At 37.6% G+C, this 21,887-nt stretch overlaps 1 protein-coding gene and 2 long non-coding RNA genes across 10 annotated transcripts in view; 2 read left to right on the top strand and 1 right to left on the bottom strand.

The window, feature by feature from the left end:
• The window catches only part of PPA2 (inorganic pyrophosphatase 2), an 81,603-nt gene extending 72,087 nt beyond the window's left edge, over positions 1-9,516 (top strand). For all 5 annotated transcript variants that reach the window (XR_007407852.1, XM_049105095.1, XM_025422716.3 and 2 more), the window contains 2 exons: positions 8,031-8,067; positions 9,304-9,516. Coding sequence is in view for 4 of the 5 variants with exons in the window: in XM_049105095.1 (XP_048961052.1) it covers positions 8,031-8,067; positions 9,304-9,332 (66 nt within the window). In the remaining variant the exon portion in view is untranslated. The remainder of the gene's footprint in view (positions 1-8,030; positions 8,068-9,303) is intronic.
• Positions 1,011-19,947, bottom strand: LOC112644421 (uncharacterized). 2 transcript variants are annotated; one of them, XR_003126376.2, is made up of 4 exons: positions 19,806-19,947; positions 2,987-3,133; positions 1,963-2,094; positions 1,011-1,222 (listed from the first exon to the last, which is right to left on the bottom strand). It is a non-coding gene; the product is annotated as an uncharacterized LOC112644421 (long non-coding RNA). The 2 variants fall into 2 exon arrangements; XR_004811423.2 differs by lacking the exon at positions 2,987-3,133 and having other exon boundaries at positions 19,806-19,926.
• The window catches only part of LOC112647197 (uncharacterized), a 77,229-nt gene continuing 75,269 nt past the window's right edge, over positions 19,928-21,887 (top strand). For 2 of the 3 annotated variants that reach the window (XR_004811422.2, XR_003128179.3), the window contains exon 1: positions 19,928-20,081. This is a non-coding gene — a long non-coding RNA (uncharacterized LOC112647197). Of the gene's footprint in view, positions 20,082-21,719; positions 21,778-21,887 lie in introns of all 3 variants that reach the window. The other variant, XR_007407853.1, reaches the window with a different exon arrangement.

Here is a 21,887-nt window from a genome sequence, read left to right as displayed (position 1 = left end):
CTTGACTAGTCATTAAGGAAATATGAATTAAAAAAACACAATAACATGCTTATGCACACTTTTTAGCTAAAAATTTAAAAGATTGGCCATTCCAGTTGTTGGCAAGCATGTGGAGGAACTGGACATCCACGGCCTGCTGGTTGTAATGAAAAATGATCCAACCACTGTAGTAAACCATTTGGAATTTTCTTGAGAAGTTAAAACATATACCTACCAAATGATCGAGCCATTCTACTTTTAGGTATTTACCCAAGAGAAATGAGAATATATGTACATACAAAGACTTATGCACAAATGTTTATATCAGCTTTCTTTATAATAGACAAAAAGTGAAAACAACCCAAAAGTCCATCAACAGATGAATGGATAGATAAATTGTGGTATATTCGGATAGATAAATTGTGGTATATTTGGTTAGCAGTGGGAATACTGCTCAGCAACAAAAAGTGAATATTTGATAACTGCTATGTAACATAGCTGAATTTAAAAAAAATTCTATTGAGTGAAAAAAGGCAGATATATACCTATTATATCGCCTATATAAAATTTTAGGAAATGCACATGCTTATTTAGAGTGACACAGAACATCATTGGTTGGGGAGTTTGGGAGAGAGCCAGGAAGGAAAGATTTCACAATGTCTTGTACAAGAACAGGGAAATTGGGGATAGTGGTATGTTTATTATGTTGATTGTGATAATGACTTTATGAGTGTGTATATATCTCACAACTTACTAAACTATACTAAAAATACTGTATGCACCATTTATTTTAGTCAGTGTTAGTCCAGTGGAGTTCTTTATGGGAAAAAAAAGGGTGGGGGGGGGCGGTTCTGGAGTTAGACTAAGTCCAAATCCCAGGTCTTTTATTCATACCTTAGGGCAAATTATTTAACTTATTTATGCCTAGTTTCCTTATTTATAAAATGGAACTAATAACAGATTCCTTATAAGAGTTATTGTAGAGAATTGAATGAGATAATCCATGTAAAATGTGGAGCAGCTAGAAAGTATTCATAAATGTTGGGTTTTATTTTCACAATTGGCATTGATGTTGAATTAAATTGACCACAGAGAGAAAAGTCCCTTCTATTCCAGCTTCTTGAATACTTCCAGTGATGAAGATGTCACTGCTTCATGAGATAGCCCATCCCATTGTTGGATACTGGAAAAGTCATTGTGATAATTTAAATTTTCCAATGAGAATTAGTCCAATATTCAGAGACTTACACAGTAAAAAGGGAAAGGGAAAAAAGAAAAAGTTAGTTTCCACAACATAGCAACTTATTCTAAAACTTAACCACTTTTCCCATCTGGGATTTTTTTCCCCAGAATTTTCCCACATGCTTCTATTTAAGCACTTTCCTTGTATTCTGCTCTCTGAGGAAATGGAAAACCTCTAGGCATCATGTGAAGTTGGGGAAAGTTTGAATTAGGTAATTTGTAAGGTTTTTTAGTATTTGGTGACTGTAGTCATTTTACTGGGGGAAAGAAAGGAATTGAACTTTGTAAGGTTGCACACACAAACTCAGTGCATATAGGATGGAGAAAGAACCACACTCATTGCTAAAGAAATTCTCAGACCCTCACAGCCTGGTAGCCACAGGGATTAAAATTCTAGAACCTGGGATTCAGGGCAAGGAGAATAAGTAAGCACACTCCTGCTCAGTTGCAGGGCCCAATCTCCTGATACAGTGAACCTTTAACTCACAGGAGTTAAAGAAACTAGAAACTTCTGGAACTGGGAGGAGAGAGTACCTCCCAGTGAAGTCTCAGCAGTCACAGTCTGACTTTGTTTTTGCCTTCATTTGGCCAGTTTTCCCCTAAAAGCAGTCTCGGGAAAACCTGGAGTGCACAAAACTCAGAGATGGCCGTGATGACGGTTCATGGATGCTAAATGAGTAGTGCTTTGAAGGAGAAGAGCAAGGGGGAAATTTCTACTTTAATTAAAAATGTGCTGATTACCTTTGGTAGACTTTATTTCTTTAGTGAAGCAGTAATATCCGTAGCATTGTGTGAAATTTGGGATGATGATTTTCTATTCGATGTCAGGACTTCTTGGCTGAATGTTAAAGAGCACCTGCACTAGAATCAGATCTTGATTTATCAAGAAAAGACATTATTTTTAAAGTTTTTAATAATGAATTGCTGTAAAGATATTCCTTTTTGGCTTCTTAAAAGCTAACTGCATCACTATTCAAAGGTGGACAAAACAAATGAAAATAAAATCATTTTGTCTGATTCTAGCCAATTATATACATTATTAAAAGGAAGAGGAAGTAGATTAAACTTAAAATACTTCTACATCCTGTCTATGGATAACTAAGAATTGGTCATATTTAGCTGGATTTCTAAAGCAAAAATCAGAAAAGAAATGTAAAAGTAAAATTAATGTACAGCAACTACCTTATGAACTATAGAAATACAATGCAGGAGGAGAATATTCAAGATAACTTAATTCAACTACAACCCTGCTATACCTGAATGAAAAACCAGGAACTTCTTTCCCTTTAATTGTGAACCCTTAAAATAAAGTGAAAGAATATAAATTCTCATGTAGTAAAAGCACAATTTTATATTGTTTCAATGTATCATGTTAATTAAGATGAACAAATGTAAACTGCAAGTGAAGATGCTTGTAGGGACCTGGTGGGGTTGAGGGAGAGACACTAAGTATAGAGTGATTGTATTAATGGTTCATATCAACTTAAAATACTGTTTAATCATAAATAGGGACAGAGGCTAGAGTAAGCTTTCTTGAGTGGATAAAAGAAAGAGGAATACTTTGGTAATACAAACTCTAGATTAGTTTGAAAGAAATCAAAGATATGAATATTCATGAGAAGTATTTTTGGAGTGGGAAAAGGAGAGAAGATAGCATTTTTAGAATAAGGGTATAAAGTAATACTGTTCTGTGGAGAATTTATATTAAATGATTAGAGTGCCCACATTTTTCCAAGTAACTGAAAATCCTTTCTTTGTTTCTTACCCTGAAAATGACATGATGGTGACTTTTGACAGTGAGAGTTGGGATTGGGTCACTTTTAGGTGCTGCTCTGTGCTTCTCTTAGTTCTTTCACTTTATTTAAACAGCTGTGGTTTGTTGTTCCATTTAAGACTCAGGAAGCCATTGCCTCTAGGTGAAGAACAGATGTGTATCATGAACCCCTTGTTTTCGAATGTAAATGTTTGTCTCTCTTTTGGCATATGTTAATATGGAAAAATGTAGAAAAATAAAATGACCCCCAGACTTTAAGTGTTCTTATCTCTGAGTGTTAGACTTATTGTTGATGTTTGTTTTCTTTTATATAAGGCATTGTAGATACTGAATATATTCTACTAACCAAGAAATATATTTTAAGATTGAAGAAATAAGGGGGTCCCTGGCTGTTTCAGTTGGTAGAGCACATGAGTTTTGATCTTGGAGTTGTGAGTTCAAGCCTCAGATTGGGTGTGGAGATTACTGAAAAATAATCTTTAAAAAAAAGAATGAAGAAATAACATTCTGGAAATTATCTTTTAAATAAGATGTAATGATAAATGTTTTGGCTAGAGTAGTTTGTCCATTTCTGTCCTGTAGTATTTTTTGGTTAATGGGAAGTTGCTCAGTTATTCTATTTTGTACAGGCCTACCTCATTTTATTGCTGTTCACTTTATTGTGCTTCACAGATACGCATTGTATACATGTTGAGGTTTGTGGTAACGGTGTATTAAGCAAGTCTATTGGCTTTGTGCCACTTTTCTAAAAGCATTTGCTCACTTTGTCACATTTTGGTAATTCTCATAATATTTCAGACTTTGATTATTATCATTATATTTGTAATGGTGATCTGTATCAGGGAGCTTTGATGTTGCTCTTGTAATTGCTTTGGGGTGTCACAAGCCACACTCATAATATTGTGAACTTAATGGATAAATGTTGTGTGTATCCTGACTGTTCAGTCTGGCTGTTCCCCCATCTAACCCAAAGAGAGGCTTTCCTATTGTCCAAGATAATACAATATTGAAATTAGGCCAATAAATAATCCTATAATTGCCTCTAAGTATTGAAGTGGAAGGAAGAGTCCCACGTCCTTCCATCCTTTTTGATATAAATATCAAAAGCTAAAACCAACTAAGGGGAAGGCACATGTCGAAAGCTGAGGCAGGCCGAAAGCCAGGTCTCTTCCTACAATTAGCCAAATTGTGAATGCAAAGGAAGAGTTCTTGACTACTCTAGTGAACACCCACGTGATGAGAAAGTAAAACAGCCTTATTGACGATATGGAGAAAGTTTGAATTCTCTGGACAGAAAATCAAACCAGCCACAACATTCCCTTAAGTCAACGTCTAATCTAGAGCAAGGTCCTAACTTTTCTCAATTCTGTGAAGGCTCAGAGAGGTGAGGAAGAAAAGAGAGGTGCAGAAAAACATTTGGAAGCTAGCAGAGATTGGTTCATGAGGTTTTAGGAAAGAAGCTATCTCCTTAACACGAAAGTTCAAGGTGAAACAGCAAGTGCTGATACAGAAACTGCCACAAATTACCAGAAAGTCCAGCTAAGATAATTAGAGTGGCTACACTAAACAATAGATTTTAGTGTAGATGAAAAAGTCCTTCTATTGGAAGAAGATGCCATCTACAGCCTTCCTAGCCAGAGGAGAAGTTAGTGCCTGGCTTCCAAAGTGTCAAAGGACAGGCTGACTTGTTATGTTAGGGGCTAATGCAGCTGGTGACTTCATTGCCATCCCACAGATCCTCAGACCTTAAGAATTATGCTAAATCTACTTTGTGCTCTATAAGTGAAACAACAAAGCACATCTATTTACAGCACAGTTTACTGAATATTTTAAGCCTACAGTTGAGACTGACTGCTTAGAAAAAAAAAGATTCTTTTCAAGATATTATTACTCATTGATAGTGCATCTGGTCACCCAAGACAGCTGATGGTTATGTACAGTGAGGTTCATATTGTTTTCATGCCTGCTAAAACAGCATGCATTCTGCAGCCCATACATAGATCAAAGGAGTAATTTTGACTTTAAAGTCTTACTACTTAACTACATTTCATGAGGCTGTAGCTGCCATAGATAAGTGATTCCTCTTGGATCTGGGCAAAGTAAATTGAAAACCTTCTAAAAAGGATTTCACCATTCTAGACATTTCGTGACTCATAGGAAGAGGTCAAAATATCAACATGAACAAGAGCTTAGAAGAACTTGACCCCAACCTTCATGGATGACTTTGAGGGGTTCAAGATTTCAGTGCAAGAGGTAGCTGCAGATGTGGAAATAGCAAGAGAACTAGAATTAGAAGATGAGTTTGAAGATGTGACTGAATTACTGAAATCTCATGGTAAAAGCTGAATGGATGAGGAGTTGCTTCTTACAGATGAGCAAAGAAATTGTTTTCTCGAGATGGAATTTGTTCCTGGTGAAGGTTCTGTAAAGATTGTTGAAATGACAGCAAAGGATTTAGAATATTACATAAATTCAGTTGTTGAAGTAGTGGCAGGATTTGAGAGTACTGATTCCAGTTTTGAAACAAGTTCTACTGCAGGTAAAATGCTATTAAACAGCATCACATGCTGCAGAGAAGTTATTCATGAAAGGAGGAATCAATTGGTATGGCAAATTTCATTGTTGTCTTATTTTAAGAAATTGCTAAGCCACCCAAACCCACGGAACCACCATCCTGATCAGTCAGCAGCCATTGATTGACATCAAGGCAAGACCCTCCACTGGCAAAAAGATTGTAACTCACTGAAAGCTCAGGTGACAGTGTTTTTTAGTAATATTTTTAAATTAAGGTATACACAGTATTATTTTAGACATAATGCTATTGCACATTTAGTAGACTTTAGTATATACATAACCTTTACTAGGAAATCAAAAATTCATTTGACTCACTTTATTGCAATATTTGCATTATTACAGTGGCAGAACCAAACTCGCAGTATCTATGATGTATGCCTATATACCATACATTTCCTTCCTCCGAAATGTTTGACAGCTCCAGCAAGAAGCAGCTGCTTATTTTAAACAGGAAATCTAAACAGCTAACTTTCCGACAAACTTTGTGATAGATGTCCTGCACAATTGAAAGAGCATACCAATTTCAGAGAATAAACAAGTTACTGTCTTGCCTGTGTAGTAAAAGAGAACCATCAAATCCCAAGGCCTACTTGCAATGAGTATAATCTTTATATTGTGGTGTTATTTTTACACCCAGATTTATGTAAGTTCTATCATCCTGAGAACCAACCATCATGAAGTATTTTCTCTGTGCTAGGAAGCTAAATAGAATTTTTCTTGTTTTTATGAAGTACTTGGAAATCTCAAGGATGTTTTACTTATAATTTATACAGATGTTTTATTTACATTGTTACATAATTTTTATGACAGAACATAAACTATATTTGATTGGCCTTTTTCTTAAATAGTAGAAGGAAAAATAACTTTAAGCTAGTTATGATTTAGAGGAACGTATTAGGGTTCTCCAAAGAAATAAGAAGATGTATTGATAAATGAAGGAAGTGATTGTGGAGGTTTAGCAAGCCCAGAATCTGCTGAGTGGGTCAGCAAGCTACAGACAGAGGGGAGCCAGTGATGTAGATGAAGTCCAAAGGTATTTTGCTGGGAAAATTTACTCTTGCTTAGGGAGGCTGGTCTTTGTTCTAATCATACCTTCAACTGATTAGTTGAGGCCCACCCACACTATGGAGAGCAGTCTGCTTTACTGAGAGTTTACCAATTTAAATGTTAATCTCAGCTAAAAACACTCTCCAATTTGACATTAACGATCACAGGGACTATCTTAATGTTGCTGAAATTTAAGTTTTTCTTCCTGCTGACTTGTTTCGTACTGCCTTAGACCTAAGCAAGGAGAGCCCTACTATGCTTTGGCCTTCATCATCTAGTTACATCCCTCCCCACAAGGCAAGACCAAGGGATCAAAGTTGTGCATTCACCAGAAACCAAGCCCCCCATTCCATACCATCCTCTAGCTACTCAAAATCCTGGAATCTTTTGCCCAGATACCTATACGCCTGTTTGGGGAGAGGGTGCTTGCTGTTAATTCTCCAGGGACCATTGGGTGGCTCTTTGGGGGCAGGAAGTATACAGATGTTGGGCTGAATTTTTGCCCTTGTGCAAGTGAGGCTCTCAATACAGACAGGAGCCTGGGATGGAATAGAAGTAGGGCCCGATGAGGACCATGTGCCTCTTTTCCTTACTCTTCTGTATTCGGGCAGTCTCTGACGTGTCTAGAATGCTAGAGGAAGGATTCCAAGTCATTAGAAAAGGACATTTATCAAGATAGGATGGAGTATACTCCATAAAGTATAATGAGCTCCACTTCATTATCCCGAGGGAAGAAAAAGTTATGATTGGAAAAGGACGTGGCCTGTTCCATTTCTCGACTTGGGTGATGATTACATAGAGGCTTATTCTTGGGCTTTCTACATTCCTTTCCATGGATGAGGGATCTCTCAATAAAATGTTAAAAAAAAAAAAAAGCTAAAAAATGTATTGTTCTTAATTAGGAAAAAAAAAATCTGATATCTCAGAAAAGCCTTTCTTTTGAACTTGTTTACCACAGATTATACTACATCTGTTCTAAAAAATCTTGGCTCAGTGATGAAAATAAACAGGAAAATTAATGTACATGCTCTAGAAGACAGCTAAATACATTATATAATATGTATGTACATGCATATCTATCAATGTGTGTATGTTGGATTTTTGTCCTCTCTTCCTCAGCCAGAGAAAGAAAACCATTCTCTCTCCTCTTTGCATTCTCAGTAGTTCCTGTGGGTTAATGAGAAAAGTATTTTCAAGCATGTTTTTTTTTAATTTGACTGTAAAGTCTGTGGTTTGTTTATCCGAAAGAAGCAGCAATGATAATTTAAGGCAAAGAAGAGTACTTAACTTTTTTCAGCTTGGAGAACCATTGTGTATAAAGTTTGTTTTATAATTTCATGAAAAAAACACCGTGGATATGCTTTCCACATCTAAATATTCATAACAAAGACTTTTCTCTGCTTTTATCTTTCAGGTGTCATCTTCACCGAATCAAGAAAGTAATACAGAAGGTATGGTATATTTTGGTTCCTGAGGAACTAGATGTACAAATTTGTTTATAGTGGTAGAAATCAGAAAAAGTACAATAGATTAATTTAAAGGTGGTATAAATCAAGCAAAATGCTTCTTAAAAATGCATGTTCAAATTTTCAGATGAAACTAGTTATTTCCTAATTTCAGAAAAAGAGAAGGAGCACATATGTATTACTTTTAGGCTAGAAAATAGTTTAATTATGTTAGTAACTTTTTGGTGACATACTGAGAGGTTTCAGGTACTTCTGATAAATTTAAAGAGACTCAAGATATCTGAATTTGGGAGATTTTCTTTATTAGCTCATTGTTTTCATGAATCGCTCACTTTTTTTTTTAAGATCTTATTTGTTTGACAGAGAGAGAGCACACAAATAGGCAGAGCAGCAGGGAGAGGGAGAAAGTAGGCTCCTCACTGAGCAGAGAGCCTGACATGAGGTTCCATCCCAGGGCTCTGGGATCACCTGAGCCAATGGCAGGTGCTTAACTGCCTGAGCCACCCAGGAACCCCTGAATCACTCATTTTAAGTAAATATCTTAAAATAAAAATTTATAGTAGGATTGAAAATACTGTATTTCTTGTTACCATTATTTGAAGCCATTTTGAGAAACAAGTAAAAATGTGTATTAAAATTTTCAAAATATAAGCATAAGTGCATTTCATTGATCTTTCAAACTTTGCAAACTTTTTGGCCCTTTGTAAATTTAATATAAAATATAAGAAGAGCATTCGACTCTCAAAATTGGGGGAAAAATGAGAACTATTTACTGTGTCAAGTTCTACAATGTTTAGAAAAAAGCAGATCTGTAGACATTTCATGGGAAAGCAAACTATATTCCTTATATGGGAAACTAACAAATTGTTTCTTTGCAATACTATCCCATTTTGGATATTTGACAGGCAGTCAAATTTTACAGTGCAAGGTTTTCCTAGACTAACTTCTATGTTATTCTAAAATGATCCAGAAAGACGTAGGGAATAAAATGGGAAGGCTCTGAAATGTTTGGCACAGTTTTATATAAGGCTTTAGCCAAGTAAGAGAACTTAGGACAAGAGTTTAAAGGGGAGTTGCTTGAAATAGGGAAAAGTGTCGGACCAAGCTTATGATTGTTTTTATCTGCCTAAGTACTTCCTCAAGGTCTAAATCAAATTTGTCTTTCCTCCTTCCCTTGCTCTCTACCCCTTCCCTGACATCCTCTTTCCCATTCAAACACAGATCAAGTGTGGCACTTCCTTGGCAAGTGATGGAACATTTGAAGTTTGGCTATCAAGACTCCCCATCTCCAAGGTCTCCACGACTCCCTTTCCTCCAAGTGCTAGCAACAGGCAGATCTATGAGGATTTACTGATTTCCTGTTGAAACCTCATTGTTTTTCCAGCCTTTTTTGAGATACACAATATGTAAATAAAGACCGATATTTTAAAATTATTTGCATATTTATTGATATGAAAAGATTTTGTTTAATATCATAACAGAAATTTAGAAGCATTGAGTTTTGACCAGTTCTAATTTCTATGGCTGAAGGAACCCATCAATATTATTAGTTTTTATTTCTATAGGTTAATGTAGAAATTACAAATTTAGTAAGTTAGTTTTTTGTAGATTTTATTCTCATTTTCATACCATTTTGTCTTTTTTTCAAGTTGCTGATGAAAACTTTCTTTAGCCAGACTCTGTCCTCTTATTAGTCTTGTGTAAATGTGTTTACATTTATTAAGGTTCTTTCCTAGAATTTATTATTTTAGAGGGCCTAAACTCTCTGATTCTCATTTGGTCCCCTTTGTCTCAGTTCTCCTCTCTGGCGATGATGCCCCAGTCTCCATAAGAAGCCCAGGTCTCTTACCTGGGGTCTGTCTCTTGGACATCTCTTTAAATATCTGCAACCCCTCTGGTCCAGAACTGAACTCTCTTATCCTCCCTCATTCTTCAGCAGTGGGATGAACATCTCCTAGGCCCAACTCAAACCCTTGAAATCCTATTGAACCTCCTTCAGCTGTCTTCATTTGTGAAGATCATCTAAATGTTTCTTGGCTCTCTCCACTGCTTTACACCCACCATGTGCTGGTTTCCCCCTTTATTTCACTTGGATCCTTACAGCAGCCTCCTAGCTCTTCTCCATGCCTCCCTGACCCAGCCCTCTGCCTCATTCCCATTGCTGCAGCTCTATTTCATGCCTTCTTGTCTCCTAAATAAGTTGTTCTGTCTCTGGCTATTCTTCCTTTCATAACGTCCTCCACGTTTCCAGTTATTCCTAAAGCAAAGGTCTTGCCTTGTTACATTTTTCTCAGAATGCCTTCAATGGCTTTCCATGTTTTGGAGAATACAAATCAGACCCTCTAATTTCCTCAGGTGCCCCACCCTCCAGCCATGCCATGCAACTCACCCCTCTCCAAGCAAACTGTGTATGTTCACACTCCCCTTACTGTATTTCTCTTGCCAATCCTGTTCAGGTATTTTTCTCCCCTTTTCTCTTTGTAATACCATTATTAGCATGTTCTATTTGCATAATATGTTTGTTTTTTTTTATTTTTTGCGTAATATGTTTTGAAGTTAAAAAGTACTGTTACAATAGCTACCATTTCTTCAGCATCTATTGTGTAGTAGGTGCTGTTTTCGATGTCCTGCATGCATATCCCCTAGAAGGTTGAGATTGCCCACTTCGTATTGACGTTCTGAGAAGTTCTGTAATTTGCCTAAGGTCACACAAAAGTTTCAGAGCCAGAATTAGAACTCTTGACAGTATGGCTCTGAATCCTGTGTTTTTCTACCCAGCTACATGTGCTTTTTCCCCACATAAAGCCGCCTTATGATGTACGAAAAGCTCAGAGTTTTATAGAGTTTAGGCCTGTTTTACAGATGGGGAAACAGGCACAGAGTTTAAGTGATTAGCCCAAGTGACATGGTAATGTTCACTTGAGATGTCTTTGAGAATGTGTAAACTGGACAGCCCCGGTGGCCCAGCGGTTTGGCGCCGCCTTCAGCCCGGGCTGTGATCCTGGAGACCTGGGATCGAGTCCCACATCAGGCTCCCTGCATGGAGCCTGCTTCTCCCTCTGCCTGTGTCTCTGCCTGTCTCTCTCTCTCTCTCTCTCTCTCTCTCTCTCTCTGTGTCTGTCATGAATAAATAAATAAAATCTTAAAAAAAAAAAAAAGAATGTGTAAACTTCTTTGGAGGACATCTAAGAATGTGAGGAGAGAATCTGTTTTTTATTTTATTTATTGATCTATTGATTTTTTTTTATGTTGTGAAAATAACGAAACAAAATCAGGAACAACTATTATTGCAGTAGCTGTGAACAATAATCTGAATTATCAAAGGACAAATAAATGGGCTTGTGACATGTAGTGTTTTAATCTCCTGAGAATTGGAAGAGAGAGGCCATGTCTGGTAGGGCAACTCAACACGTTTGACGACTCTTCTTCTAGAAGTCAGTAGTACTTAGCTGCTACCTAGTGAGCCTTCCTCACTATAGTACAGTTAATCAAAATTGTCATAGTATATGGCATAGTATATGGTTTTACATAGTTATAATCTTAATATATAATCTTGAATTTTAATTTTTCTCTTATAGGCATCTTTCTACATTGCTACATGGCCATCATTATAATAGTTATATTTAATTGAATGGCTATTTCATGATCATTTTATAGTGTCTTCCAGACTAGCCTGATTTCTGCCAGCCCTTTCCCAGGGAACAATTAAATTGAATAGATTTTATACTATGTAGTTATAAAGGAAAACTCCTAGGGAAAAAAAAAAAAAGAATAAATCAATGTTAAAATTGCCTGCAACAAATCAGGAAACCAAAAGTGACCCGTGGATGGATTTAAGTAACACCCACAGCCAATACCTGTGGATGTGAAAAATCAAAGGGGTAGACTATCAATGATTCACTTTTCTCAAACTTGCTGTTATAAATGTCTGAAACTTTTATGAGGTTTTATTTTTCACATACAGAATCATTTCATACATGTGCATTTAATTTCACTCTATTTTTGTGCAGGAGTGCATTGAATTTCATAAAATCCATTTTTCCATCAAGGACTACATGTATTTTGAGTAGTTTGTGTACTCATTAATAGCAGCATTTGATGATTTATTCCGAGAAAAGACATCATTGCATTGTCATAGATAAAGATATGTCTTGTGACTGCTCATTTATCTTTATTACTTATTATTACTATTTTATTATAGAGTGGATCACATCTATAAATTCTGGGTAGTGTCTTTCTTTCATCCTCCTTGTACATTTTGTCCCCATGTATATCAAGGTTCACCCATGGGGTCTTTGAAACCCCAGCTTCAGAATCACTTAGAAAGCTTCTTAAAAGTCTTTGAGCTTTCCCTAAAAATCTGTTAAATCAGAATTTTGGAGGCAGGGGTCCCAAACATGTTTTCCTCTCATCCCCATTAAAGTTTTAAACCCACTGATTTAAATAATCAAGGAATAGATCATACTGGGAATTTCTCCACATTGATGTTCTGTTTGAGACTATTCCCCTAAGAGGAGAAAGAAAACTAGAGGTCTGTCTTTGTAGTGGGCTCAGGCACAGAATGTTCTCATTGCCTCCTGATTAAAAAAAAAAAAAAACCCAAAAGGGAATAAAGTTAATACTAAGTTTAGTGTTTAATATTAAATGTGTTTTTGGTTTCAAATCAGAAAAAAATTTATATCCGTGAGAATAACTTGAATTCTGAGTTATCAAACTGGTTGGATAAAGTAACTGAGCCCGTAAGAATTGAGCGCCCACCAGCACTGAGGCATCTGTCTTCCTAAGGCACAATGGCAGGTAAGCCTCTGCTTCTGATGTGACAGCCTGACAGAAGCCAAAACAGTGAAGCGGTGGCTGTGCACTGACAGGAGTGAAGACGACCATGGTGGCGACGAAACACAAGAGCTTTGTAAAATGTGTGAGCCCTCGCCGCAGGTCAGGGCTTCTGCAGTTGACCTGACATTTACCCTGTTCCGATGACCTGTTGAGAACAAACCACTTCTCAGATTGTTCCCCAACTTAAAAGGAGCCAGGAGCCCAGTGCAGCCAGGATGGAAGGTATAAGCTGTTCTTTCCTCCAGTCAAAAAATTTTTATTGAACTCTTTCCGTCAGGACCAACAATGCATCTATCAGTAATACCCTGAATGCCAGGACTCCCAAGGTATCCTGGTATGCCCTGAGAGAAAAGCTGTCAGTGCACCTCTTCTCTATGAAGAATACCTAATACATCAAGGACTCTTTCCCCTTTCTAAGTACCTGGTTGCAAAGGGCTGAATCGTGCTGAAAGATTAGGGGGGCTTAATTACATCAGTCCTAAATGCCTCTGATTACAATGGTTGTAATTAGTCAACGCTCTGTTTCTAGAAATGTTTCCTTTTTTATTTTTCTATTTTAAAATTCAGCAGTTATTTATTGACTACCTATGTATGTGCCAGGTATTATTCCAAGTTATTAGACTGTGTCAGTGCAAAACACAAAACCCTCTGCCCTTTGGACCTTGCATCTCTGTGGGGATGACAGAGCATGAACACTGTAGACAATTTATAGAGTATGTAGAAGAGCAAGAACAGGGTAAAGGGAATGGGCAATCCAGCCTGTGTTCAGGGGGAGGAGTGTGAATTGAAATTTTAAATCAAGTAGGTCAAGACAGGCCTCAGTGGGAAGATGACAGCTGGGCGAAGGGTTGAGGAGAAGCAGGGACCCACATGGGTCTCTGGGAGAAAAGCACCGAGGCAGAAGGAACAGCAAAAACAAAGACTCTTCAGGAGCATGGCCAGCTTGCTGGAGGAACAGCCAGTGCAGCAGAGATGAGGTCCCCAAGGAAACAGGCAGAGCTAACAGGGCCTTGAAGGCCAGCGTAAGGACTTGGCCTTACACCCGGATAAAATCAGGAGCCACGCAGGGTCCTAGGCAGAGGAACAGGTCACTCTGTTTGCAGTGTTGAAGACAAATTGTGCTGGACGTGAGGGGTTGGGGGCAGTGTAGGGCAAGGATAGAAACAGGAAGATCAGTGAGGAGGTTTCCATACTAATCTGGTGAACTGGCAGATTTTCCTTGCTTGAGATCATTTTCTTAGGAAAAGTTCCATAAGATGGAGTTATAGAATAAGAACATTTTAGGACCAAAGAGATCTTCATAAGGGTTGTTCCATATTAGCACCAGCAATAGATGAGATTTCTAGTTTCTTTTTTCCTACCCTTTGATGACAGGATATTGTTGTTCATAATAGGTTTGATTTTTTTCTTATGTATTCACTAGTAATAGTGTCTTATAAATGTTCTGTTTATTTTCTTCGCCTATTTGTCTACTGGATCTGAATGTTTTTATCCATGTACATGATAGTCTTAGGTACAAAAATTGGATCCTGAATACTGCATCCAAATTTAAAGAGGTAAGCCCACATTCAAATAAAAATAGCTAAACCTGGGCCCTGAAAATATTTATGCTGAGGTAACTGAGGAAACAGGGGCAAAATATACTAATTTTCCTTGTTTCAAGCAGAACTAACTATAAGGACTGTATTATGTTACTGCTTCCTGATGTCTGTCAAAACTTAAAAATGAAAAGTAAGATAAATGTTCTAAGACTAACACCCTAAATTAAAAATAGATAAAATCTAGTAAGGCCAAGTACAATTTTATTAATTTTTTTGAAGATTTTATTAATTTATTTGAGGGAAAGAGACAGAGCATGAACAGAGAGGAGAGGCAGAGGGAGAAGCAGACACCCGGCCAAGCAGGGAGCCTAGATGCAGGGCTCAATTCCGGGACTCCCCACATTCATGACCTGAGCCGAAGGCAGACGCTTAACCGACTGAGCCACCCAGGCACCCAGGACCAGTACAATTTTAAAAGAAATCATGAAGGAGCAGCAAGCAATGAGACTTCTCCAATGAGAGCAGCTAAAGTGGATGGCAGAGGCTCTCACTAGGAGGACTTGCAGTCGGCAAGATCAGGGATCACTATGCTGAGGAGCAAGGGTTCTCACCCGAGTCCACAGTTAAATCAGCAAGTGCACTTTGCTGTTCTTCCTGCCTAAGCCAACAGCAAGGCGGGAAAGGCGCACGGTCGAAGCCCCTTCTGTGCGGGAGACTCCTGCCAGCTGCTGGTGCCAGGGCATGCGGGGGGAAGGAGCTCAGGCCGCGGACTCCGAGGGGTGGGAGACGTCCTTCCCCCTGTATCACGATGCTTCTTGAGCTCATCCAAGCAGCCTACCTCAAATGTGGCCTTTTCTGTGACACCTTCCCCAACCCTCATGTTGAAATGAATGATTTTCTCCTCTGTGAGGGAGAATGGCCCTATTGATTTATTCCTCTTGCCCAGGATCTGGGTCATTCTGGCTTCCATTAAGTTGTTCCTAGTGTCTCTACTGCTGGATTATAAACTCATTGTGAGCAGAGATTGTATAATGACAATTTTGGAGTTTTTGTTTTACACATTAACAATTCATGTTTGTTGTATTATATTGATACAACATCCTGTGAGGAAGACAGATATTCTTTCCATTATATTTATTACACTAAGTAAATTTAGAGGTCAAGTGGATGCCCGGAAATCACAGGCCTTTTGCATCTGCATTCAGTGTTCCATTACTGAAATCAAAAAAAGCATTTTGAGGGCTATCCATGCTGTTTTCCAAAAGCCTATGTAATATCTTTGAAATATAACAATCTATTCCTTTTAGGGATCTCCAAAAGAGGAGATTTAACACATCTAATAGAACAGTACTTTTAATGTATCTTATTTTATTTTTACTATATATGGGCCTGATCACCAGACTCTGAGACCTCCTCATAAATCTCAGGTATAAAGGTAAGTATTAAATTTCTTTTCGCCAAGTTGTGGAATTCTTGGTTCCTAAAATTGTACTCTTTATTGAGAGTTTGAAATGCTTTCCAAATTATTTTATCATCTTTTTTTATTTTTATTTTTTTGCTGTGGAGTCCCAAATGAATATAGTAAACATCTGCCCAGTGTAAAAAATAAAAAAAAAAGGAAAGAAAAGAAAAAGAAAAAAAACCCTGATCCTTCATTTTTTTATGCATTCTATATATCAGCCTAGAATATTTTGTGCTTTCTGAAACAGTAATTAGTGTTACCGTTTTTTTTCCTCCCTCCAAGTGAATACATGATATCCAGAAAGAAAGATTCTTTGAAAAGGATCTTATCTCTTATTAGTATGTAAGGCATTTGGGGAATTACATAAAGTAAGATTACTCTAATACTCAGGAAGAAAAGTTTAACTTACATAAAAACAATACCTTAATTGTGAAAATACTAAGGCTGATCATCACATGTTTACTGCTGCTCTTTTTTGTGGAGTATGGGACAAAAATAAACATGAAACACTTAAAAATAAAAATAGGCTCAGGGCCCAAAGGCTAAATTTCTTCTTCCAGAATGTCTTCCTACATGGGTTCTAGTGTAATTATTGATAGTAACTTCCATGTTTGAAACTTGACCTCCCAAACTTGAAAGTAGAAGTAATACATTTTTGGTTTTCAGATTAGAAATACCATGAGAAAGTATAGTGCTAGAAGACCTGAATAATCTTGAGAGAGTGATAGAACAGATGAGAATATTATATAGTGAGAAATTAGAAAAATGCAATCTATGTGGATCTATTATAAATAGTTTAGCCGAGGAACTCTCATGAAAACTAGTTTTAAAGGGCATCTGGTGACCTTAAAATTCCACTTATCTAAACTGTATTTCAGGGAATAATTTTTCTCACAGAAAACTTAGTTTTTCCATTTCTTTCTACAATATCAAATGTTGCTCCTCTGATTTCTCCTTTTGTTTAGATTTTTAGAGCAATTTAAAATTGCTCATTTATTCATGAAGACGTTAGAAGTTCTTAGAAGGTTCTCAAGCCATAATTTGATTTTTACCAGTACCCACCCCAGCCTCTATCCTCCTGTCCCTCAAAACACATACTAGAATCAGTGGTAGTAGTATCGTCTCTAGAATATACTTGACTGCTTACAAATAGATTTTATGTAATTCAGCAATCTGCTGAAATTACTATAGCTATAGGCTATAGGTTGCTTTTTGAACTGAAAGAATCTTGCATATAAGATGAGGCAAGTAGAGTCTAGAGAGTTTGGTTGCCTAAAGCCATATAGCAAGCAGGTAGGGGAGACTGACCAGAACTTATATTTCCTCAATCCAAGCCTGGCATTTTGGTTTTGCTTTTGTTTTTTGTCATGCTTTCCTGTGGATTTTGCCACCTTTAAACACCTAGAAAGGTAATCATTTGCCCCTTTGTGAGGTGTCTGTTTAAAAATAATTGTGTTGTTGGGATGCCTGGGTGGCTTAGTGGGTTGAGTGTCCAACTCTTAATTTTGGATCAGGTCAGGATCTCAGGGTCCTGAGGCTGAGTCTCAAGTCAAGCTCCCAGTTCAGACGAGAGTCTGCTTGAGGATTCTCACGGTCTCCCTCTCTCTGCCCCTCCCCACCTCATGCTCTTTCTAAAATAAATAAATAAATTTTTTTTTAAAATTGTGTTGTCATGACTGTGGAAATGAAGATATGTAACATTTTGCCATTCTTGGCTATAATTTTTTTCCCAACTAACAGTTACTTAAAATGTTTGTGGTTTTAATACAAAACAATATTATTTATATGGACTTCCTGGTAGGCTCTCAAATCCTAATGTGAATTTTACCACAGCCCAAATTTTTATTGAAAATTGAAAAGTAATACTTTTGAGTGACTTACAGCCACGTTTCCAGGCAAAATTATGTTGAGTTTTTTGTGTGTGAGTCTGATAATAAACTTTTTGCTCATCTTTGGTGTCATGTTTCTGGTCTGTGGCGCCCAGTATCTCATACCTGGAACAGGAAAGAGATGAAGGCAAAACGGTGGCCCTTTTCTCATTAACATTTACATTGGGCCATGAAACTGTGGGCCAATCTTAAGTTTTTCATGATGTGTCAGTACTTTGAGCAAATGGCAGAAACATAAACCAGCCATGCTATTAAAACTACTGTCTTTATACTAACATCTGTCTGGGTGGATATTTTCTCATGGTGTAAAACAAAAAGTGCAACAAATTAGGTTTGCCACTCCTTGGTGCTTTTTTCCAATGTGCTTTGAATGAAAGATTTAAAACAGAATTCCAGAAAAAACAGGTGGCATGAGAGCCGGAATTGATGTTAGCTGAATGAATACTCTGTGGCACAGATTGATCCTTTAACCAATTGTCCATCCCATGAAAGCTCTTTGCAATTTATTACAAGAAACATATTATGTGAAGAATGTTAAGGGCTGGCCTCAGGGTTGGATACTTGAGAGGACTGTGACAAACAATTACTTACTGACATGCACACAGGAGTGTCCAGCTTAGAATGAAATTTCAATTTCAATTAGTACTAATTTCCTGGAGAAAGGAGATAATTTTTACATCCAAATGACATTTGGCTTCTTACCCTCCTTTCCTCCACTGGCAAACATTATTATAACATATATTTGACATTCTTGGTCACCCATATGTATCGTGTAAGGTGGTGCCTCTTGGAGGAAAGAAAGGACAAAACAACAAATCCTTGTTTATATTCTCTACAAACGGAAATTTGGCTATTGCTTTAATAGAACATAAACCTTTGATGACAGAATCAGTGTAAAAATTCTGCTCCCAAGAAAATAATTCACAAAAGCAATTATCTTCCTGTAATTTGTGAGAATCCAAGTACAGTAACTTCACATATAAGGAACTAATGTTAAGCTCAGGTAGGGAGAGGGTATCTTTTTTGCACTTTACTATCACATAGTCATTAACAACAATGTTGTGACAACATCATAAGAAGAGGTTGATAATTTTAATTTCTTCACTGCAACTAAGAATTTGATTATTTGGCAGCCTGATTTGCACTAAGTCTGGGGTTGGTGTTGGAGTGATCTCAGATCTTAAAGAGAATTTTCCCTGCTATTCTCATTTACTCAAGACCTCTGAACTAATATGCTCTATTTTTACATATTGAAATTTCAATCACAATTGTGTAGAATTGAGGCAAAAGAATATTACATCAAAAAATTGTCGTAGAAAGAAGTGCCTGGGTGACTCAGTTAAGTGTCTGCCTTTGGCTCAGGCCCTGATCTCAGGGTCCTGGGATAGAGCCCCACATCGGGCTCTCTGATCAGCGGGGAGTCTGCTTCTCCTTCTCTCTCTGCCCCTCCCCCCTCTCATTTCTCACTCTCTCTCACAAATAAATAAATATAATCTTAAAAAAAATTGGTGTAGAAAGAATGTTAGCTGAGTGACCATGACAAGAAGTCATATTGAAAGACTCCCATGAAAGAACAATCATCAGATTAGCTTTAGACTGAGGAGCCCATGATTATGTTGGGAGTGTGCTTGCTTCCATTTCCAAACAGTGGAGGAGCATGACAAGGGAAACATAGGCTCAGATTTGCATCGGCCTCTTTGTTTCTAGCTGAGTATACTGAGAACATTGACTAGAAACACTCTAATAATGAACATAAATAGCTCTATTGTCTACCACCCATAAAAAGTAAATGGTTATTTAAAAACTGATTTTTTTGAATTTTGTTACTTTATTAATTTTGTTTCTGCACAATAAACTATCACAGCATTTGGCAGACTATAACAACGCTCATCTCACAGTTTCTGTGGGTCAGGAACACAGTCAGGGCTTAACTGGGTCCTCTAGCTCAGGGTCATTGTAAAGCTGGACTGTGGAAGGATTTTCTTCTATACTCACATGTTTGTTAGGAAGATTCAGTTTCTTGCTAGCTATTGGCTGGAGGCCACCTTGGGTACCCTGCCATGGAAGCCTCTCCAACAGGGCAGCTTGCCTCTTCCATGGGCAAGCCAGGAAGGAAACAGTGCCCTGGCAAGATGGCCATCACAATGTTTTGGAACCTAATCATGGGAGTGACATCACATCACCATGCCATATCCTATTGTCTAGAAGCAAGTCACTGGGTTCAGCCTACACTTAAGAGAGAGGACTAAGCATGGGAGTAGATACTAGGAGGTAAGGATCATTGGGCACCATGAAAGTCGGCTTCCCACAACCACTAACCATAATCAGTACAAATTCAACATAGTCCAGCAGAATGTTGTGTATGACAGGAGGTCAGTACTGCCATATTCCCAAGGAAAATGGACTCTGGCAGAGAATTTGTTAGGTTTACCTGAGTTGAATTAAAAAAAAAAAAAAAAAAAAAAAGCATTATTCTAGAAAATTAAGGCTAAAAAAAAAAAAAAAGAAAGAAAGAAAATTAAGGCTATTATGGGGAAATATTTTCCTAGAAATAGTAATAGGAGTCTTAAAGGGAGGGACATCCAGTCAAGGGAAAGATGAAATCTGTCCCATAGGTCATCAATCAATAATGTCCAACTAAAGCATTTTATGCTTTGGGATTTTTGTAAGGTGCCTGGTGGGGCATGAAAAACATAGAAGATACAGAAGGATGAATCGTTCAAAGGGAAGATAGAACAAGCTAATACATTTAACTGCTTTAAAACAAACAAACAAAAAAAAAACCCAAACTTTAAAATACTATTAGAGATTTTAACCCACATGTGTCAAGGAGTATAACACTGTGACCACTGAAGGTCTGGGTGTCATACCTAACTCCAGGTTCCTAGGAGAGTTTCACAATTCTTAGTGGCTATAGGGAATGGCAATGCCAAGGCTATTTGGATGGATATACAAGGTGATTGGAGAGGAATTTGTAGGATATATCAGAAAATTAAATAACAAGCGTGTTTCAGAAGCAATAAGATATGGCATGATTGTTAAGAGCTTCGGTTCTGCAGTCAAAATAAATTTGCTTGTTAGCACCATTACTTAGTAGCTGTGTGAGCTTGGGCAGGTTGCTTAATTTTTTCGGGCCTCCGTCTCCTTTAACTGGAAAATGACTTTACCAACAGTATCTACTTTGTGGATTTGTTTTGAGAATTAAGGGCAATAATGTATAGACCATTTAGTGACACACAGTGAATGTCCACTAAATATTACTGTATATAAACTGATGTTTGCATCAGAGAGGAGATAGAGAAAGAGATGAGATAGAGTGATTCAAGGCTTTGGTCAGGGATGTGGGAAGAATGCTGGTACTATTCACTGATGAAGAGTAACAGTACCAGTACCACACCAGGTGGGGTAGGGTGACATATTATTTAGGTGAGAAATTATAAGGTTAGTGTCAGGCTTGTGAAATTTGAAGTGTTAGCATGTGACAGTATCTTTATGTGTTCAGGTAAAAGGTTAAGTCAGTAGGTGACAACTGGAGATACCATGTTCTTATGACAGCTCATAGTTGATCCATCCAAGATGAGCACCTGACCCTTTCCCATGATAGTACTCCCAGTTAAAATGGATTTATTCAAGACCCATCCCCAAGCTGAGCCAATCAATATCTTTTTTTTTTTAATTTTTATTTATTTATGATAGTCACAGAGAGGGGGAGGCAGAGAGAGAAGCAGGCTCCATGCACCGGGAGCCTGATGTGGGATTCGATCCCAGGTCTCCAGGATCGCGCCCTGGGCCAAAGGCAGGCGCCAAACCGCTGCACCACCCAGGGATCCCTCAATATCTGTTTTTAGAGATTTGGAGTTGTGACCAAGACATTACAGCCCAGTCTACTCGTTCTTTGTATCAAAACAGATATAAACTCTGCACAAAGGAAAATGAAACTGACATACTGAAAAAGAAAGAAAAATAGGTAAGAAAGGCTACATGTTTTGAGTCCCTGATCTGAGGCTTTGCTAAGGTTCAACTTCTTTCTTGTCTAGGATACTTTTAATTAAGTATCTTTTAAATTTTTATGCTGGT

The sequence above is a fragment of the Canis lupus genome, chromosome 32, assembly GCF_003254725.2.
Source record: "Canis lupus dingo isolate Sandy chromosome 32, ASM325472v2, whole genome shotgun sequence".
NCBI classification, from domain to species: Eukaryota; Metazoa; Chordata; class Mammalia; order Carnivora; family Canidae; genus Canis; species Canis lupus.
Note: the sequence above shows the minus strand (reverse complement) of the source record. Positions and strands in the feature narration are given on the sequence as shown.